The sequence below is a fragment of the Haliotis rufescens genome, unplaced genomic scaffold, assembly GCF_023055435.1.
Source record: "Haliotis rufescens isolate VD_foot unplaced genomic scaffold, xgHalRufe1.0.p SCAF_7, whole genome shotgun sequence".
NCBI lineage: Eukaryota > Metazoa > Mollusca > Gastropoda > Lepetellida > Haliotidae > Haliotis > Haliotis rufescens.
In genome coordinates this window covers 13,696,679-13,711,472 of record NW_025964361.1, presented here as the reverse complement: position 1 = coordinate 13,711,472, position 14,794 = coordinate 13,696,679, and the positions used below count along the sequence as shown (strand labels likewise).

General features: G+C 41.3%; 1 protein-coding gene across 1 annotated transcript; it reads right to left on the bottom strand.

Moving 5' to 3' along the window:
- Positions 1–8,402: 8,402 nt before the first annotated feature.
- LOC124141907 (acid-sensing ion channel 2-like) lies at positions 8,403–10,378 on the bottom strand. Its single transcript, XM_046510100.2, has 3 exons — positions 10,332–10,378; positions 9,495–10,044; positions 8,403–8,471 (listed from the first exon to the last, which is right to left on the bottom strand). The coding sequence occupies exons 1-3, from the start codon at positions 10,376–10,378 to the stop codon at positions 8,403–8,405; spliced, it is 666 nt and encodes a 221-aa protein (XP_046366056.2).
- Positions 10,379–14,794: the final 4,416 nt, after the last annotated feature.

Sequence of the window (14,794 nt, the reverse complement as noted above, 5' to 3'; positions counted from 1 at the left end):
AATATGATAGTGCAGACTCGAACGTAACATTCCAAAATAGCGGATACCCTACTGTCACATCTGACAGCAGAGGACCTACCGTCATATCATCTGACAGTGGAGACTGAATCGTCATTCAATCAACTGACACATTTGACAGTGAAGACCCTACCGTCACACCATACGAATGTGGAGACCCTACCGTCACACGATACGAATGTGGAGACCCTACCGTCACACAACAGTGACGACTCCACCGCCACACCAGACCGTCACGTAGAGACTCTGGACTCACTGCGTCCACCTCTGCAGCAGTGCAACAGAACCAGCACGAGGAACTCCCCCAGTTCTGTCAGTGTGAGAATGCTGGCTCCGAGGAACAGCCCCATCTGCCCTCCCACGTTAGCTGCCAATAAAACATAACACATCACTTGAACTGAGACACAGCGTCTATAAATGCTTTGTATAACTCAGGGCAATATCCTCTCATTGACTTGATGTTGATACGAGGGGTGACTTAAACACTCTGAGCCCTACTACGTTACCTTGATATTCCTACGCAGTTCTCGATCAGATTAGCGTAGTATTTGCCATTTATTGTCCTACCTTTCGGTAAAGGAGGTAATCAAACAACAGGATTCCTTTGGAATATCAGAAAACCGAACCCATCACCTTGCAAGCTGATGATCTTCGAAGGATCATACATAATCACACAGCGTACTCTATCAATATTTTCCTTTGTTGTGTCAGTTGAAAGTCTATCTGATTCTGGATCAACTTCTAGGGTCTCTCCTCCCTTCTTGAACTCCACTGTCCACCTTTTTACAGTGGCAAAGACATCATCTTCTACAGATGACACCATGCCCGCGTGGATGGTTGTTGGAGTTAACCCTTTTATTTGAAGCCAATTTTGTCAATTTTCATCACAGAGAATACCTAGCCATTTTACCTGCAGAAATATGCTTGTATATTTAGACTGCCGGCAATGAGAGATAGCGCCCACTTAAAGCTGGAACCACCAACTCTGTCAACCTCCCACATACTGTCGGTGGCAAAACATTCATACCGACGTCGGGACACCTTAGCTTTCACATCAGCACGATGAAGCATAATACTTGAGTCGCTGGACTAGTTAGGCCATACCGGTACTCTGCGTGCTTGACATCACTGGCGTCGCAGTTGACAGTGTTATTGCCTCAAAAACAAGACCTCTGTCAAGTCAGATTTCGTGGAATTGCTGCGGTTGTAAAGATATAAATGAAGATGTTGTGCACCTTTACCACAAATGACGTACCCGTGTGGAACTGCCCTGGGCAGCCGTACGCGTTGGCACCGATACCAAAGTCTAGAGATGAATACCTGTCTACAGATAACTGCGACTGCCCAGCTTCCAATCTTCTGACAACTGTCTTAGTTAGTCATGACGTGACTGAACAATCGCTTAGCGACAGCGTTTTGGCAACAAGGGAACCCCTAACCACCAACAACGCCACCACTCCAAGCATCGCCTGAGTGCGTAAACACCTTAATGATAGTAATAAACACGTTAATGATATTAATATGTAGCCACACAAATGGCTTGCCTACAGACGTGAATCAACCAGGTCAGATAATGTTAACCAACCATTGTCATTTCAGTCGATCTCGCGGCAAACATGGGGTCTATTGTGATTCGGAATCTCACGGGGAGATGAGATCTGAGACAGTAACTGTCACAAGCACACCTACCGAGGACGTCAGGGAATGTGTACTGAGGAACTTGCTCAAACTTCTCCACCAGCATGTCGCCAAAGAAGATTCTCAGCTCCAGAAAGTTTTTCCTGGGAATAGATGAAACGTATGTGGTATGATATGTAGCACATCAATTTTAGATACCACTTACAAGTTAAGTCACTATTCTGGTGTTTTTTACTGAGGTGACCTATTGGTGTTCGACTCTCAGAACGAATCAACTCTATGCATGTACTCCCAATTCCACACAATTTGCAATTATTGTCTACGTCAAGGAGGTCTGCTATCACATGTATCATCCCTGCAGACATAACAGGGGTTCAACAATACATCAATACTGTACCACATATATGTCCGGTTCACATAGGGTGGGCGGCGGAGTAGTCTGGTCGTTGAAATGGTGGCTAGTCGCCAAATCCTGTTTCAATTTCCCACATAGGTACGCCGTGATGATGCTAGGATATTGCTTAACTCGGCGTAAAAACATACTCACTCAATCACCCACATTGGTACGGTATCAGTGTTGAGGTCGAACACCGATTTATTCTCAAACTTCACCGAACTGAAGTAACAACAGGTCAGCTAGAAAAACGGATATACACGGATTCATGTTTGGATGTCGGTGGATCTGTTGCAACAGAAAAGCACAAGATTCACACAAACAGATTCTCTCCACTGCACATCACCATTAAGCTATAGAAAGGCACAACATGCAACATGTCATCCGCAGTGTTTGAGGAGAAGTCCCAACAAGTTGAGGGAAGACGTCATGAACATCAGATGTAGGACTGACGCAATTCAATTAATAAAATATTAACAACCATGTATCCGTCGTATGCAATGTTGCAACAAGACTAATTATGTTATCCACTTTTCGTTAAAACAAATATTTTCAGATAACAAAATACAGAGTTGTTTAATCGATATTCCTCGATTCAGATTTCATGTCTGGCAGCAGGTTTTCCATACAAGAAATGCCAACCATATAGAGCGGCTAATCCTACGGAAATTGGTCTTTTGTTAAGGGGACCTAAGGTTCTCATATATGTGACGTTATGAGCAATGACGTCGTAGTGTATTGGTCTTAATACTGAAGCAACGTGACGTCTTATCCCGACAACTGACTAATCAGCATTGAGATTCGATAAACATGCACAGTTACGAATGTTAGAGAGTTTTTACACACGATGGAAATATTGGTCTTCCAACAAAGTTCATGCTGCCTGAAAGTTGTTACAGATTAACCAATTCCATTTGCCATATGGTATAGACCATATCGGAACAGATATATATATATTATTAAACGTTGGCTAACTGCATATGTTCCAAGCTCGGAGAGTAGCCCCTCTCGATGAAGACAGGAACCCAGAAGTCGGATGGGATGTTAGCAGTTGATACCTCCTTCGAATAGGTATCGAACACACACGGCGTATAGCAGTCACAGTGACGCGTCAAGTTAGGGTAGCGGAATAAGTCCCCTGTAAGAAACAAACATTGTCTTTTCTTGATGGTAAAACTAATACGATCTTTCTCAAAATCGATATTTTATGTATGTAGCATCATGTCATGCCTGGGTAGACAGCTTTATGTACAGGTCTCTCTGATGTTTTGAAGGAACGTGACTGACGTGGCCAAGCATTGTTAACAGTCATTTGATTCGAGATATCATCATGATGGATAAAAGTGTCATTATTCTTGGAAGAACGTGTCCTGTTGGCACACACTCTATGTGTGCGTAACGCATCCATTGTCATTTGATGCCCACTCATAATTATGTGACAAAAATATGCTCTTACATAAATGAGGCGTATCGTTGTACGTGCGCATCTTTGATGAAAATCAAGCTGCATATTATCATGATAACACGGGTCCTGTAACAAGCGGTTAACACATTTTGTTTAATACAAATTTAATAATTGAAAAATTACACCATTGGTTTATTTAACGTGAATTCACATTAATATGCGTATATCAATACTTACGGAACTGTGGGAGGTAACACTGTCCAAATTCCTGAGGAGTGCATCGTCTACCTTCGGCTGTAATGACAATAAGCCCTTAACAAAAATGATATCAACATTCAAATATAATTAGCCACAGTGTTGGTTAGGTCATAATGACGCGCATATCATTTTGTTCCATCACACGGCTAATTCGTATTATCATTACATTAAGTATATAATAATTAGTATCTTCATTTGAAGGACACTCATAAGGAACGCATGGCCTATATTATTAGTTGTCAACCGATTGCGAGGGGCTCGGGGTGCATAAACTCACACACATCACACCATATGCTCAGAGGGATATGTAAACAACGAATGTATCTTACCGACTTTCATTCTTACAGGTTCGGAATACTACTATATGTCCGCGGTTTCGGCAAATCTCTCAGCAAACGACGAAAACGAACCTAGTTACTTCCCTTTACCTAAATGCATTCGGGTACACATTGCTTCATTTCAACTCAAGGATATTTATTCGAGATATGCAAGTTACCTACGACGTGTTCCTATGGGGTACATGAGCGCTTCTTAACCAATCAGAGTGAGTGAGTGAGTTGGGTTTAACGCTGCTTTTAACATTATGCCAGTTATATCACGGCGTGTCAGCTTAGTGTGGGAGGAAAGCCCGAAGTGATGCAGTTCTCAGACGTTTATCACTTCGGTGAAATCCACAAGCATGGGTAAGGTGCTGACAAACCTAGAAACATAATCGGGACGAACCGGAATTCGAACCCACAATCATAGGTTTCTGGCGTGCCCAAGAGACGCAACACTGCACACCTAATCGCGGCGCCTCAGACGCCTTGGCCACCCGCGCCCCCTTAACCAATCAGAAGCTAGTATTTGTATGTTAAGTGAGGTGAACCATGTTCACTCAAAACGCATGTGTTGCAACCAAATCGTTTCAAATATTCAAGTAAAGATTGATCCATACTTATAATTGGTACCAATATTGTATACGCTGAAGGGTGTGTACACTGTTTCAAGAAGCTGTAAAAAATAACCCCTCAAAAGGTTAGGTGACATGAAGGCGTAATTGCACAAATTGCTACAGTTTGGCTGCAACAAATGGATTCTAGTGAGTGAGTGAGTTGGGTTTAACGCCGCTTTTAACAGTATTCCAGTTATATCACGGCAAATGGATTCTAATGATGCATCGGTAATACATTTATATATAGTGCGTCATAAGTACAGTACGTCAATGTGGCCGATCGCGACAAGATTAACTTGACGGGGACATTTCCGAAGTTGTTTGATACTTGTGGTGATTACTACATATAGTGTTTGTCATCATTAATCAGCTGGCCGATCACTGAAAGGAGATAGCAAAGATGGGCCATATAGATACGGAGGTAAATCCATAGATTGCTGTAGACTGTCACTGCCAGGCCGGGTGCGGGATTGTAGTTTGTGTGTGCATTTCTTCGTTTTGTTCACTTTTACTAATGTATGGGTGAACGCAGAGTTCAAGATGGAGTGTGCGGACTGTACAAAAAATATCGTATTTCTGTCATTGGTTCGTAATGTAATAGAAATATTATTTCCAAACATTCCAGCATGCATGTCTACTTCAATTAATCAGACGTTAAATCTTAAAAAAACAATCATTTCATAACAGTTGTAGGTCTGAAAATGACTTTGCAGAAAATGAGTTCAAATGTTTGATGCCATGTATCTCTGTAATACATATGAATTGAAGGTTATGAATTGTATTTGTGTTGTCCAAAGATACTGTAGTTTCATAATATAATATGAAGTCTAAATGTGATTAGTCACAAAATATTGCCGACAATGGCATTACATCTTCACATTTCGATGACAATTAAATTACCAAGGAGACGCAGTCACGAATTGATCCCCAGTAACCTCAGCTTTTCAGAGAGTCTTGCTGACGTAGTACATTGCGTGTCAACCTACCCCTAACGGCTTGAGACAATGCTCATACTGTCAACCACTCGAATATCTGGCCAACACTCGATCATTTATGACCGCTATGAAAAAGCTGGAATATTACTAACTGTAACGTTACGTCTAACAACATCTAACCAACGATCAGCAGACGAAGTACAGGACCTACCTGTGTCTGCCACAATGTAACAGCCGCATTTCTTGTACACTGTCGCGGCACGACAGGTCCTGATGCACTGGTTGTAGGACGTATAGCTGACGTTGGTTGCCGGGGATTGCAGATCAAGACATTCCCGTTTCCCAAAGGCGGTGAAAGGTCGAGGTAAGAACTTGTACTGCAGAGAAGATCATGTCATGAAGTAAACTTCCCATGGTGAGAGCGGTGGAGAGCCGGAACCACTTTGTTTATTGTCGTGTGAATGAGAACCGTGTGGTGAGAACGTATGCGTCATCATGTCCTAACAGAGTTGTTGTAAATATAGCATAAACACTGGGTTATCGTACTCCCACACCATAGAATGTATTTTTGAGGTGCATTGACTTGAGACGCTTGTGTACGGAAGGCATTAAACACACATTTAACATCAAGACAGATTATATACACCAAATATTTCATGAGGTGAAGAAACATTTCTAACGTTTAAAACATCTGCGAGCGCTAGACTTTACCTCATACATATATACGATCTATATATATTACAGGCGTCCGGCTTATATATACTCAACAACAAAAGTTCCTGTGATATAGTTCCACCAATAATTGAGTGTATTTTTCAAACAAGTAAAGTTTGGTTTTCAATATTGTAGTACATGTATGGAATCAAGTCACAAAAACGCAACTGCTACAGAAAGGCATGCATTCCATGCAAAAGTTTACTTTTATGCAAGCCCTATGCATTTCACTACCCAAGAATGGGTATAAAACCATGTGCGTTAACGGGATTCCATATGCATTGTTTAGCATCGTGCTGACAACAACCACTTAGAAAAACAACAAATTTACGCAATTATTCAACATTACGAAATGCCACGCCTGTTCGAAAATGAGCGTCTGCGAGCCATTGGTATGCTTGAAGCAGGATCGTGTGAACGTGATGTTGCAAGACAATTAAACATCCACAGAAACACCATTTGGTGTTATGGCAACGTTGGCAACAGGCGAACGCAGTGAGAGACCATCCTCGGAGTGGCAGGCCACGCGTATCAAATAATCGACAAGACAAATGGATTCGAACAACACACCTACCAAATCGATTCCAGCCACCAACAGTGACTGCAAGAAGCATCCCTGGCCTTCGACGAATATCTTCACAAACCGTACGTCGTCCCCTCAGATGTGCAGGAATTGTCGCCAGAAGACCCGCCAGACGTCCCATTTTAATAGGAAACCACCATCAAGCACGTCTACAGTGGTGCAGACAGCGTCTTCGCTGGTCGGCCATGCAGTGGGGACAAGTTCTATTCACTGACGAGTCTCGTTTTCACCTCAGCCACACCGAGGGACGCATTCGAGTGTACCGACGTGGAGGTGAACGTTACGTCAATCATTGTGTCATGGAAGAAGATCGACTCGGGGGCGGCAACGTTATGGTATGGGGTGGAATTACAGCAAAACAGAGGACCCGTTTGATAGTGGTAGAGGGAAATCTCAATGGACAGCGCTACCGCGACGACATCATCGGCCCTGTTGTTCTACCGTTTTTGCGTCGTCATGGCCCAGGCATTACCTTTCAACATGACAATGCCCGGCTTCATATTGCTCGACTTGTTCAGGATTCCAATGAACAAAACAACGTGAATGTCATCCCCTGGTCGACTCCCTCACCTGATCTCTCACTAATCGAGCACATGGATCGGCGCCTTCGACGTCAACCACGTGTTCCACAGACACTCCAGGAACTTCGAAACATGCTCCAGCAGATATGGACAGATATCCCACAGGACATTATGTGACGCCTGGTCCATTCCATGAGACGAAGATGTACTGCTGGCATCGCAACCAGAGGTGGACACACAGGCTATTGATTTGTAAATTGACATTTTGGGATGTTCATATTTTTTATAAAGTCAGTATTGCAAATTAAACCATTTGAACACTTATAGTAGTTTTTTATCTGTTATCGAAATTGTTTCAGATTTGGTAAAAAACCATAGCTTTGCATTAAATCTTATTCAGTGTCACAGGAACTTTTGTTGTTCAGTATAAATTCAGGAGATATACATATCGAATATTCATATTATTAGTATAATAATATGACTATTTCGTTTGTCTCAGAACAACTATCTGGCTAATTCAATAATATATGTATATCATCAAATAAACGATGGCTATCTTAAATATGTTTAAACAGTAACATAACGTCTCATCTGCATGAGAAGAATACCTCTTCCTTTGACATTTGGATGTAGGTGGTTGTTCCAGTGCCAGCTATAACCTCGGACGACTCGTCATCAGGATGTGTGGTTTGATCGTGGACTTTAACCTGTGAAACATGATCATCATATCATCATAGTCATCATAACTACCAAGGGACATACGCGACCCAGTCGTCTGGAGCGCCGCAAATTGCTGTGCAAACCTCAGTCCCTAAAGCGTGATAGAAACCTGTACATCGGCGATAGACACTTACATTTAATATAAATCTCTCTCGACTCATGCCATTTTGAGTTCCGCAGTGAACATCCTTATTATATAGAATTAATTGGAGACAAACAGAAAGTCATACATTTCTGTGAGGTTATATCTAAATTCAGTTGTTTATATTAACGTTTTTGGATCTATTTTGAAAGGAATTGAAAACCCTTATTTTCGTCATGTAGCATCAGAGGAGGTTCTCTCACGTGCCTCTACAACAGAGAAACACCACATGCACAAATCCGTTGCCACTTTTATATACTTGTGACAAGAATGCAGAGCGATCGCCATGAAATACCGCGAACTACATGTATGTCTTTTTCATCCTATGATATGTTTCTTGTTTGGGATCATGTAGCTTGGTTAGGGTGAGTTATATCGGTAGGGGAGAATTTATTGGAATAAAATAGGTTTATTTTAGGACATTTGATTACGGGAGTGAGAGGGGAGGTTGTAATTTATCAAGTTGAAGAGTTGTATAAAAATGGTACGTAGGTAGGGAAGGGGGAGAAATAGGTAGGTTTTTTTAAAATTGAGTAAATCAAGGTTTGGCCCCTGTTGCTTTTGTTAAAATATACTTGAGATCAAACTTAACTCATTGTGTTTTGCGTAATCAAAAGTGATAACCCGGTCGGGAGCCTCATAGAATATGAAGACAAAATCAAACTGCACAGGGAGAAAACAACACAACGCAAAGCACCGCAGTAAAATATCAAACTTTTTATAACCAATTTCTATTGTTCTACTGTCACTTGGCGCCCATTACAAATCCAAAGGTATGTCACATCTGTGTTTGAACGTTCTACAGGCAAGTACTTACAGCAGACACTGACTCACTACCAACCCACTGACCCACCAAAACACCCGAAACAAAACCAAAACATAAGAACCCGCCTCCAGACCCAAGAATAGGTCCCAAACAATCGATGCTGGTCGTACGAGGTAACATAATGGTCAGAGAGCATGACATTGTGACGTTGCACATATTATCAATCACTGGTTTGCCTGTTCCAGAGCAGTTTCATGTACCGGCCACTGTGGTATATAGTTGCACTATCACTGACTGTGGCGTTGAAAAACAAATAGACGCAAAGCTCTCTCACACACACGAACACACAAGACACACACACACAAAGACACACACACACACACACACACACACACACACAAGACACACACACACACACACTCTCTCTCTCTCTCTCTCTCTCTCTCTCTCTCTCTCTCTCTCTTACCACGACTCCTGATGCAGGTTCTTGGGAAAACACATAGTTGTCTTGATCCACGTAAACCAAAACGACCAGGTTGGTGGAGCTGCCAGTCATCGTTGTTGTCAGTGGGGAGCTGGCGTTGACATTAAACTGGTAGCACATCCCTGTAGCTGTATGCACTGGGGTAAACAGGGGCCCACATGGGTAATTCACGCCGTTGAACCAGCACAGGATGAACATTGTCTCCTTTTCCATGGCAACTTGCTCATACCAGGCCGCGCTTAAATCGGTTTTGAAAAAGTCATGACTGTCATAGTTTGTCTCAGTAGCTAGTCCATACAAAGGACTAGACTGTAGAAGAAAGTTAAGTATCTCTTGGTTGTCCATGATATTGAGCTTGCTTATGTTTACAGGGCTGAAGTTACAAATGGTAACTGCGGGGAATATAAGAGACTCCATGACTTCTACTGAATAGCTGGTCATCTTAGGGTAAGTGTAGAACTCTCGCATGGCTGTGACCAGCATGAATATAAGCAGTGCCGTCATCGCTGCTATTGCCAGTGACCACCAGAATCTGCAGTTAGAGAGCATTCTTAAACTAAAAAATAATGGATCATGAACATGTTTTTGGATACACACAAGTCCACTGACTGACCGACCGACCGACCGACCGACCGACCGACCGACCGACTGACTGACTGACTGACTGACTGACCCACTCACCCACCCACTGATTCACTCTTCTACATACTCACACTCTGATTCTATAGGTGAGGGCATCCTCGTTTCCCAAGTGGCTGACTCCATGTAAGCCTGTGCTTTGGATGTAATTACTCCACAAAGTTTTGATACTCTTATTACTTGAGGTCCGTGCTGGCATCTCTCTCCTTGGCGTCGACACTGACCATGCGGACATCTGCTGTCTGGACGTCACCGGTTCACCTCTTCTATTCATCGTTGTTACAGGTGGCAAATGTAACTCATTCGTGTGAAACACAAGTGCCAGCAGTAGATATGAGACTAAAATACTAGACGAAACTGAGCGTTAAGAAGAATATTGAGCCACATTGACAAATTCAAATGAGAGTTTTGATTGCATCAACGCGTCAGAGAGATGTGTATACAGCGACCTTCGCTAACGCTTCATATCCCTAAAGCAAACATCCCTCTGTTACGCAGTACAACATCGATAACGCCACGGCGACAAAAATACATTGATTGAAGACTACTGTCTTGAGAAAATAGTGTGTTTGTTTAGGAAGGTTGATGCCCCGTTATCTTTAACGATAACACATTACAGTGTATATACGAGGAACAACATTTAAGGGAACACCTATCATTTCTGCTGGAAATATGAAATGGCCATCTTTGTTACTCGAGACACGGTTCCTGAACGCGGAAAGCAAACTCGCTCAAACTTTTCATATTTTACATGTACAGCATGTGGTCAACGGTGACACATCCTGCTTAACACCATGTGGTAATACACGTCAGAACCACATGGCACATTGATCGGGTACAACGAACGGAAATGCCTCCAAAAGTGTAAATGGCAGAAAGTGAAACATTCTCTGCAATAGGCATGACTGAAGCTGGCCAATAACAGAACGCATTTGCCACACAAGTTGGTAAATCTAAAACAGATGGAATGACATTGCCAAACAGATTAGGGTTAAGATTAGGGTGGGTAGAGTAAGACCAAGAAAGCCTACTCCCATGCAAGATCGATATGTACATGTAGGCACCATTGTTTTGAGGAACACATTCATACTTGCACCAGAACTTACGGACATCTTGACTTTCGACGTAAACGATACGAAACAGGTTGAAAACTGCGGGTCAAGACATCCTTCCAATGAATGTGTCTAACTGTGGCACACATGTACAGGCGCCTCAGACAACAGTCGGTACATCAGTTTGGAGGCCGCCAACAGCAGCATTGAAGATACACCACGTTTTCTGATGAATCGAGGTTCTGTTTACGCGTTTTTGATGATGGACAGCATGTTTATAGACAGTGTTGAGAGGGTGCAATCAGGCAGCAGCCCAAGTGCACGAGAGGTAAGGTGGTGGCAGCATCATGGTCTCACTTGGCATCACATAAGACAACAGAACAGTCGTGATGATGATGATGATGATGATCGTGCAAGTAAAAATTACCTGTCAACATGATGTGGACCACATGTTACTTTCAGCGATCATCCCATTTGCCCAGTCCGTAGGTCAGAACTTTGAGTTCCAGGGTGACAACGCACGTCCTTACAGATCTGGTGTTGCAGTCGACTGTCTGAGGCAGCAAGGAGTCATAACACTGTCCTGGCTAGCCAAATCGCCAGACATGTCACCGGTTGAACACCTTTAGGATGATCTGAGCCAAATGATTTGCAAATGACCTCAGCTTTCCCAGAGTTTGCAACATCTTGGACAGACCTTGCAAGAAGAATGGCGAAGGACACAAGGGGAGACAATTCGGCCTTTGCTGTCTAGTATATACCTTGATGCTCATGGGGCATGAACCAGATATTGAAAACTATGGAGATTGAATTCCACGACGTCATTTCTAAATACATATGGGGGTTCCCTTAAATATTGTTGCTAGTATATTTCAATATCTTAAAACTTTTACATTATTCTACATATTTATTTGATATGTATTTGAAAGATCGATGAAAGATCACTGCATTTGTCTGTTACATGCATTTATTTACAAAGATATATTTTGACTGTATTAAGGTTAAGTATTTTGTTTGAGCAAAAGGTTCAGAAGATATTTAGCACGATGGAATCGATAGAAAAAAATGTCCGCATTCTAGGATTACAAGTTGGTAAGGACTTATAAGGGCACATTCGTTTTCTAAGTCTATTTTATGTGTCACGTTGTGCACCAATGCTTGATTTGTGAACTAATAAAAATAACGTATGATTCACGTGAAAATCCAGTATTATTGATTTTAGAAACCTGTACTTGGTCGCCGTTTACAATTACCGAAAATAAGTAATGAAACGTCAATGATAATGATAACAATGCTTTAATGATCATGATGGCGATAGTGATATGATAAATTATGTTTCATAAGCACGGATCTCTTCATTAAAAGCAAAGATAATTTTGTCATATAACAATATGCAGCGCTGACCATCACCATCTCATTGTCTCTTAGACGTGTTTTGGGCAGATTTCAAATTCTTAATTATTTACAAAGGGATCATCACTACATTTTCAATGTTGATCATTCAGTATCCTAATATTTATCGTTTTACGTGAAGACCCATTTGCGCTGGAGCTGTGTTTTTAACAAAAGTAATACGAATGTTTCTGTTTACCCAGACGCTGATATCCCATCAGTTTGCGAAATTGATGCGAACGATGAAAAAAGATATTGACATGAAATTAATTCATGTTTAATATGATCCATTGTAACTGGTGTAAACACACTTTCAGCAACGTAGACATTGTTCAAACCATATATATGATTTATTGGTTATACTCATGTACAATACGCACAATGCTATATCTGATTGAAAACAAGTTTGTTGTTCAATAATACAATTCGATCATCACGTTGTTTGTGCATGAAAGGTTAATGTAAACGATCAAACGTGAAGTGCTTAAAATGATTACGGAAGAAACTCCTATGAAATACTTGTTGTAAGGAACTACCATTTGAGACAAGCGATTCTTATCAAATAAAAAAATTCCATAATCATATAAAAGCTTTGCTGAAACTAGAGGACATTGTACGATTCGGCTAAATCATGAGCATGTGTTTATGAATCAAATATTGATAGATGATACCAGATGCTCGCGAAAAGGTGAGTGTTTCCTGCCCTACTGGTGGAACCTTTATAATTACAAACACATGCAAAAGCAATTCAATTGTTATTCTGAAAAAAAATAACATACGGGAAGTTGTATGTGACACAAGTCAAAATAGGGAGTTGTATCGAACATCATTCTTGGTATGATGCATTAAAATTGGATATGTCCTCCACTTGTCTACAATAAAACGTTTTGAAAGCTTTGTTTATGTCTTAAATATTGTAGCCCTGGTCAAAAAACAATTTTGAAACAGCTGTATGCTGCTCTTTGAAATATCCGTAAACGGAGCATGCTTTATTGTATCACAAAATCGTGAAATGTAAAGTTTATGATTTAGAACCAATGCCCATTGTAATAAGACCGCAATGCACCATAGTTACCCTACAATCCGTCTTGCTAAACGTAAATACATCATTCCTCCATGCAACTGTGATGATGCGTGGTCGTGGTCGTGGTCGTGGTCGTGGTCCCGAATCCAAGAATTCCTGGTCATGATTATTTGGTTTTCAGCATACCCGTGCCCGATGGATTCATGAAAGGGATGAACATATAGAATCTTCATCACTTTTGCTCTTCCTTCCATTTCAAGCTGAAATGCTGAGATGGAACTAAGACGGAACTGAATCTAAAAAACACTGTCCGCATCCTAGGATTACAAGTTGGTAAGGACTTATAAGGGTACATTCGTTTTTCCGAGTCTATTTTATGTGTCACGTTGTACACCATTGCCTGATCTGGGAACTAATAAAAATAACGTAAGATTCACATGAAAACCACTAAAACCAGTGAAAATGGCATGAGGGCTTTTAATGCCCTCGAATGAATAAAACGACGGTAATATACATGATCTATCCTGGAGTATGTGTGGGAGGTAGAGGGGTGGTAGGGTGGGGAGATAAAGTCATCTCTTTTTTCATGTTTCTGAAAGCAGTGAAGATTTACGAGAGAAAATCAATCAAAGAACAATTTCTGCTATACATGGACATTTCTCTCCCCCTCTTACATGTAGATACTCGCTATCGCATTTTTAAACATATCACAATCGTGTAGGCAGTTATGGAATGTAATCATGACTACCAATGGATTGTCAACCCTATCCCTTGTCAGTCCTGCGGGGACAGGCGGATAATATGATCTATATGTTCAATGACAGTACCATCGATAACGTTGAAACCATAGATTTGCAGAACAGCTGCAGAACAAAGCTTCACTCATAACCTGAATGACAAATTGATACTGACTAATCCGTCCCATTATTTACACATGTATTCAATTATTCATGTCGTATTTGTTCAACTTTAAGCCAATAGTAATGTTCTTGTACATTGCGTACCGTGTGTAGGTCTGACAAACGAAGCCATTTATAGTACTGCAATAGGAAAAACACAATTGCGAAACTATTGCAATAGTGGTGTAATGAGTGGTTTGGTAAAATCTATTGATCATGTGCTTCGGAATTGCGAAATTTCCCTTCAAATATGACAGGAATTGAAAATGAGGTTTC

Coding starts and splice junctions, on each gene's coding strand:
- LOC124141907 (XM_046510100.2), bottom strand. CDS start 10,378: ATGGTCAGTGTCGACGCCAAGGAGAGAGATGCCAGCACGGACCTCAA. Junction 10,045..10,331: donor GATGCCAGCACGGACCTCAA/GTAATAAGAGTA, acceptor CTCTAACTGCAG/ATTCTGGTGGTCACTGGCAA. Junction 8,472..9,494: donor AACCTGCATCAGGAGTCGTG/GTAAGAGAGAGA, acceptor TCTCTGTTGTAG/AGGCACGTGAGAGAACCTCC.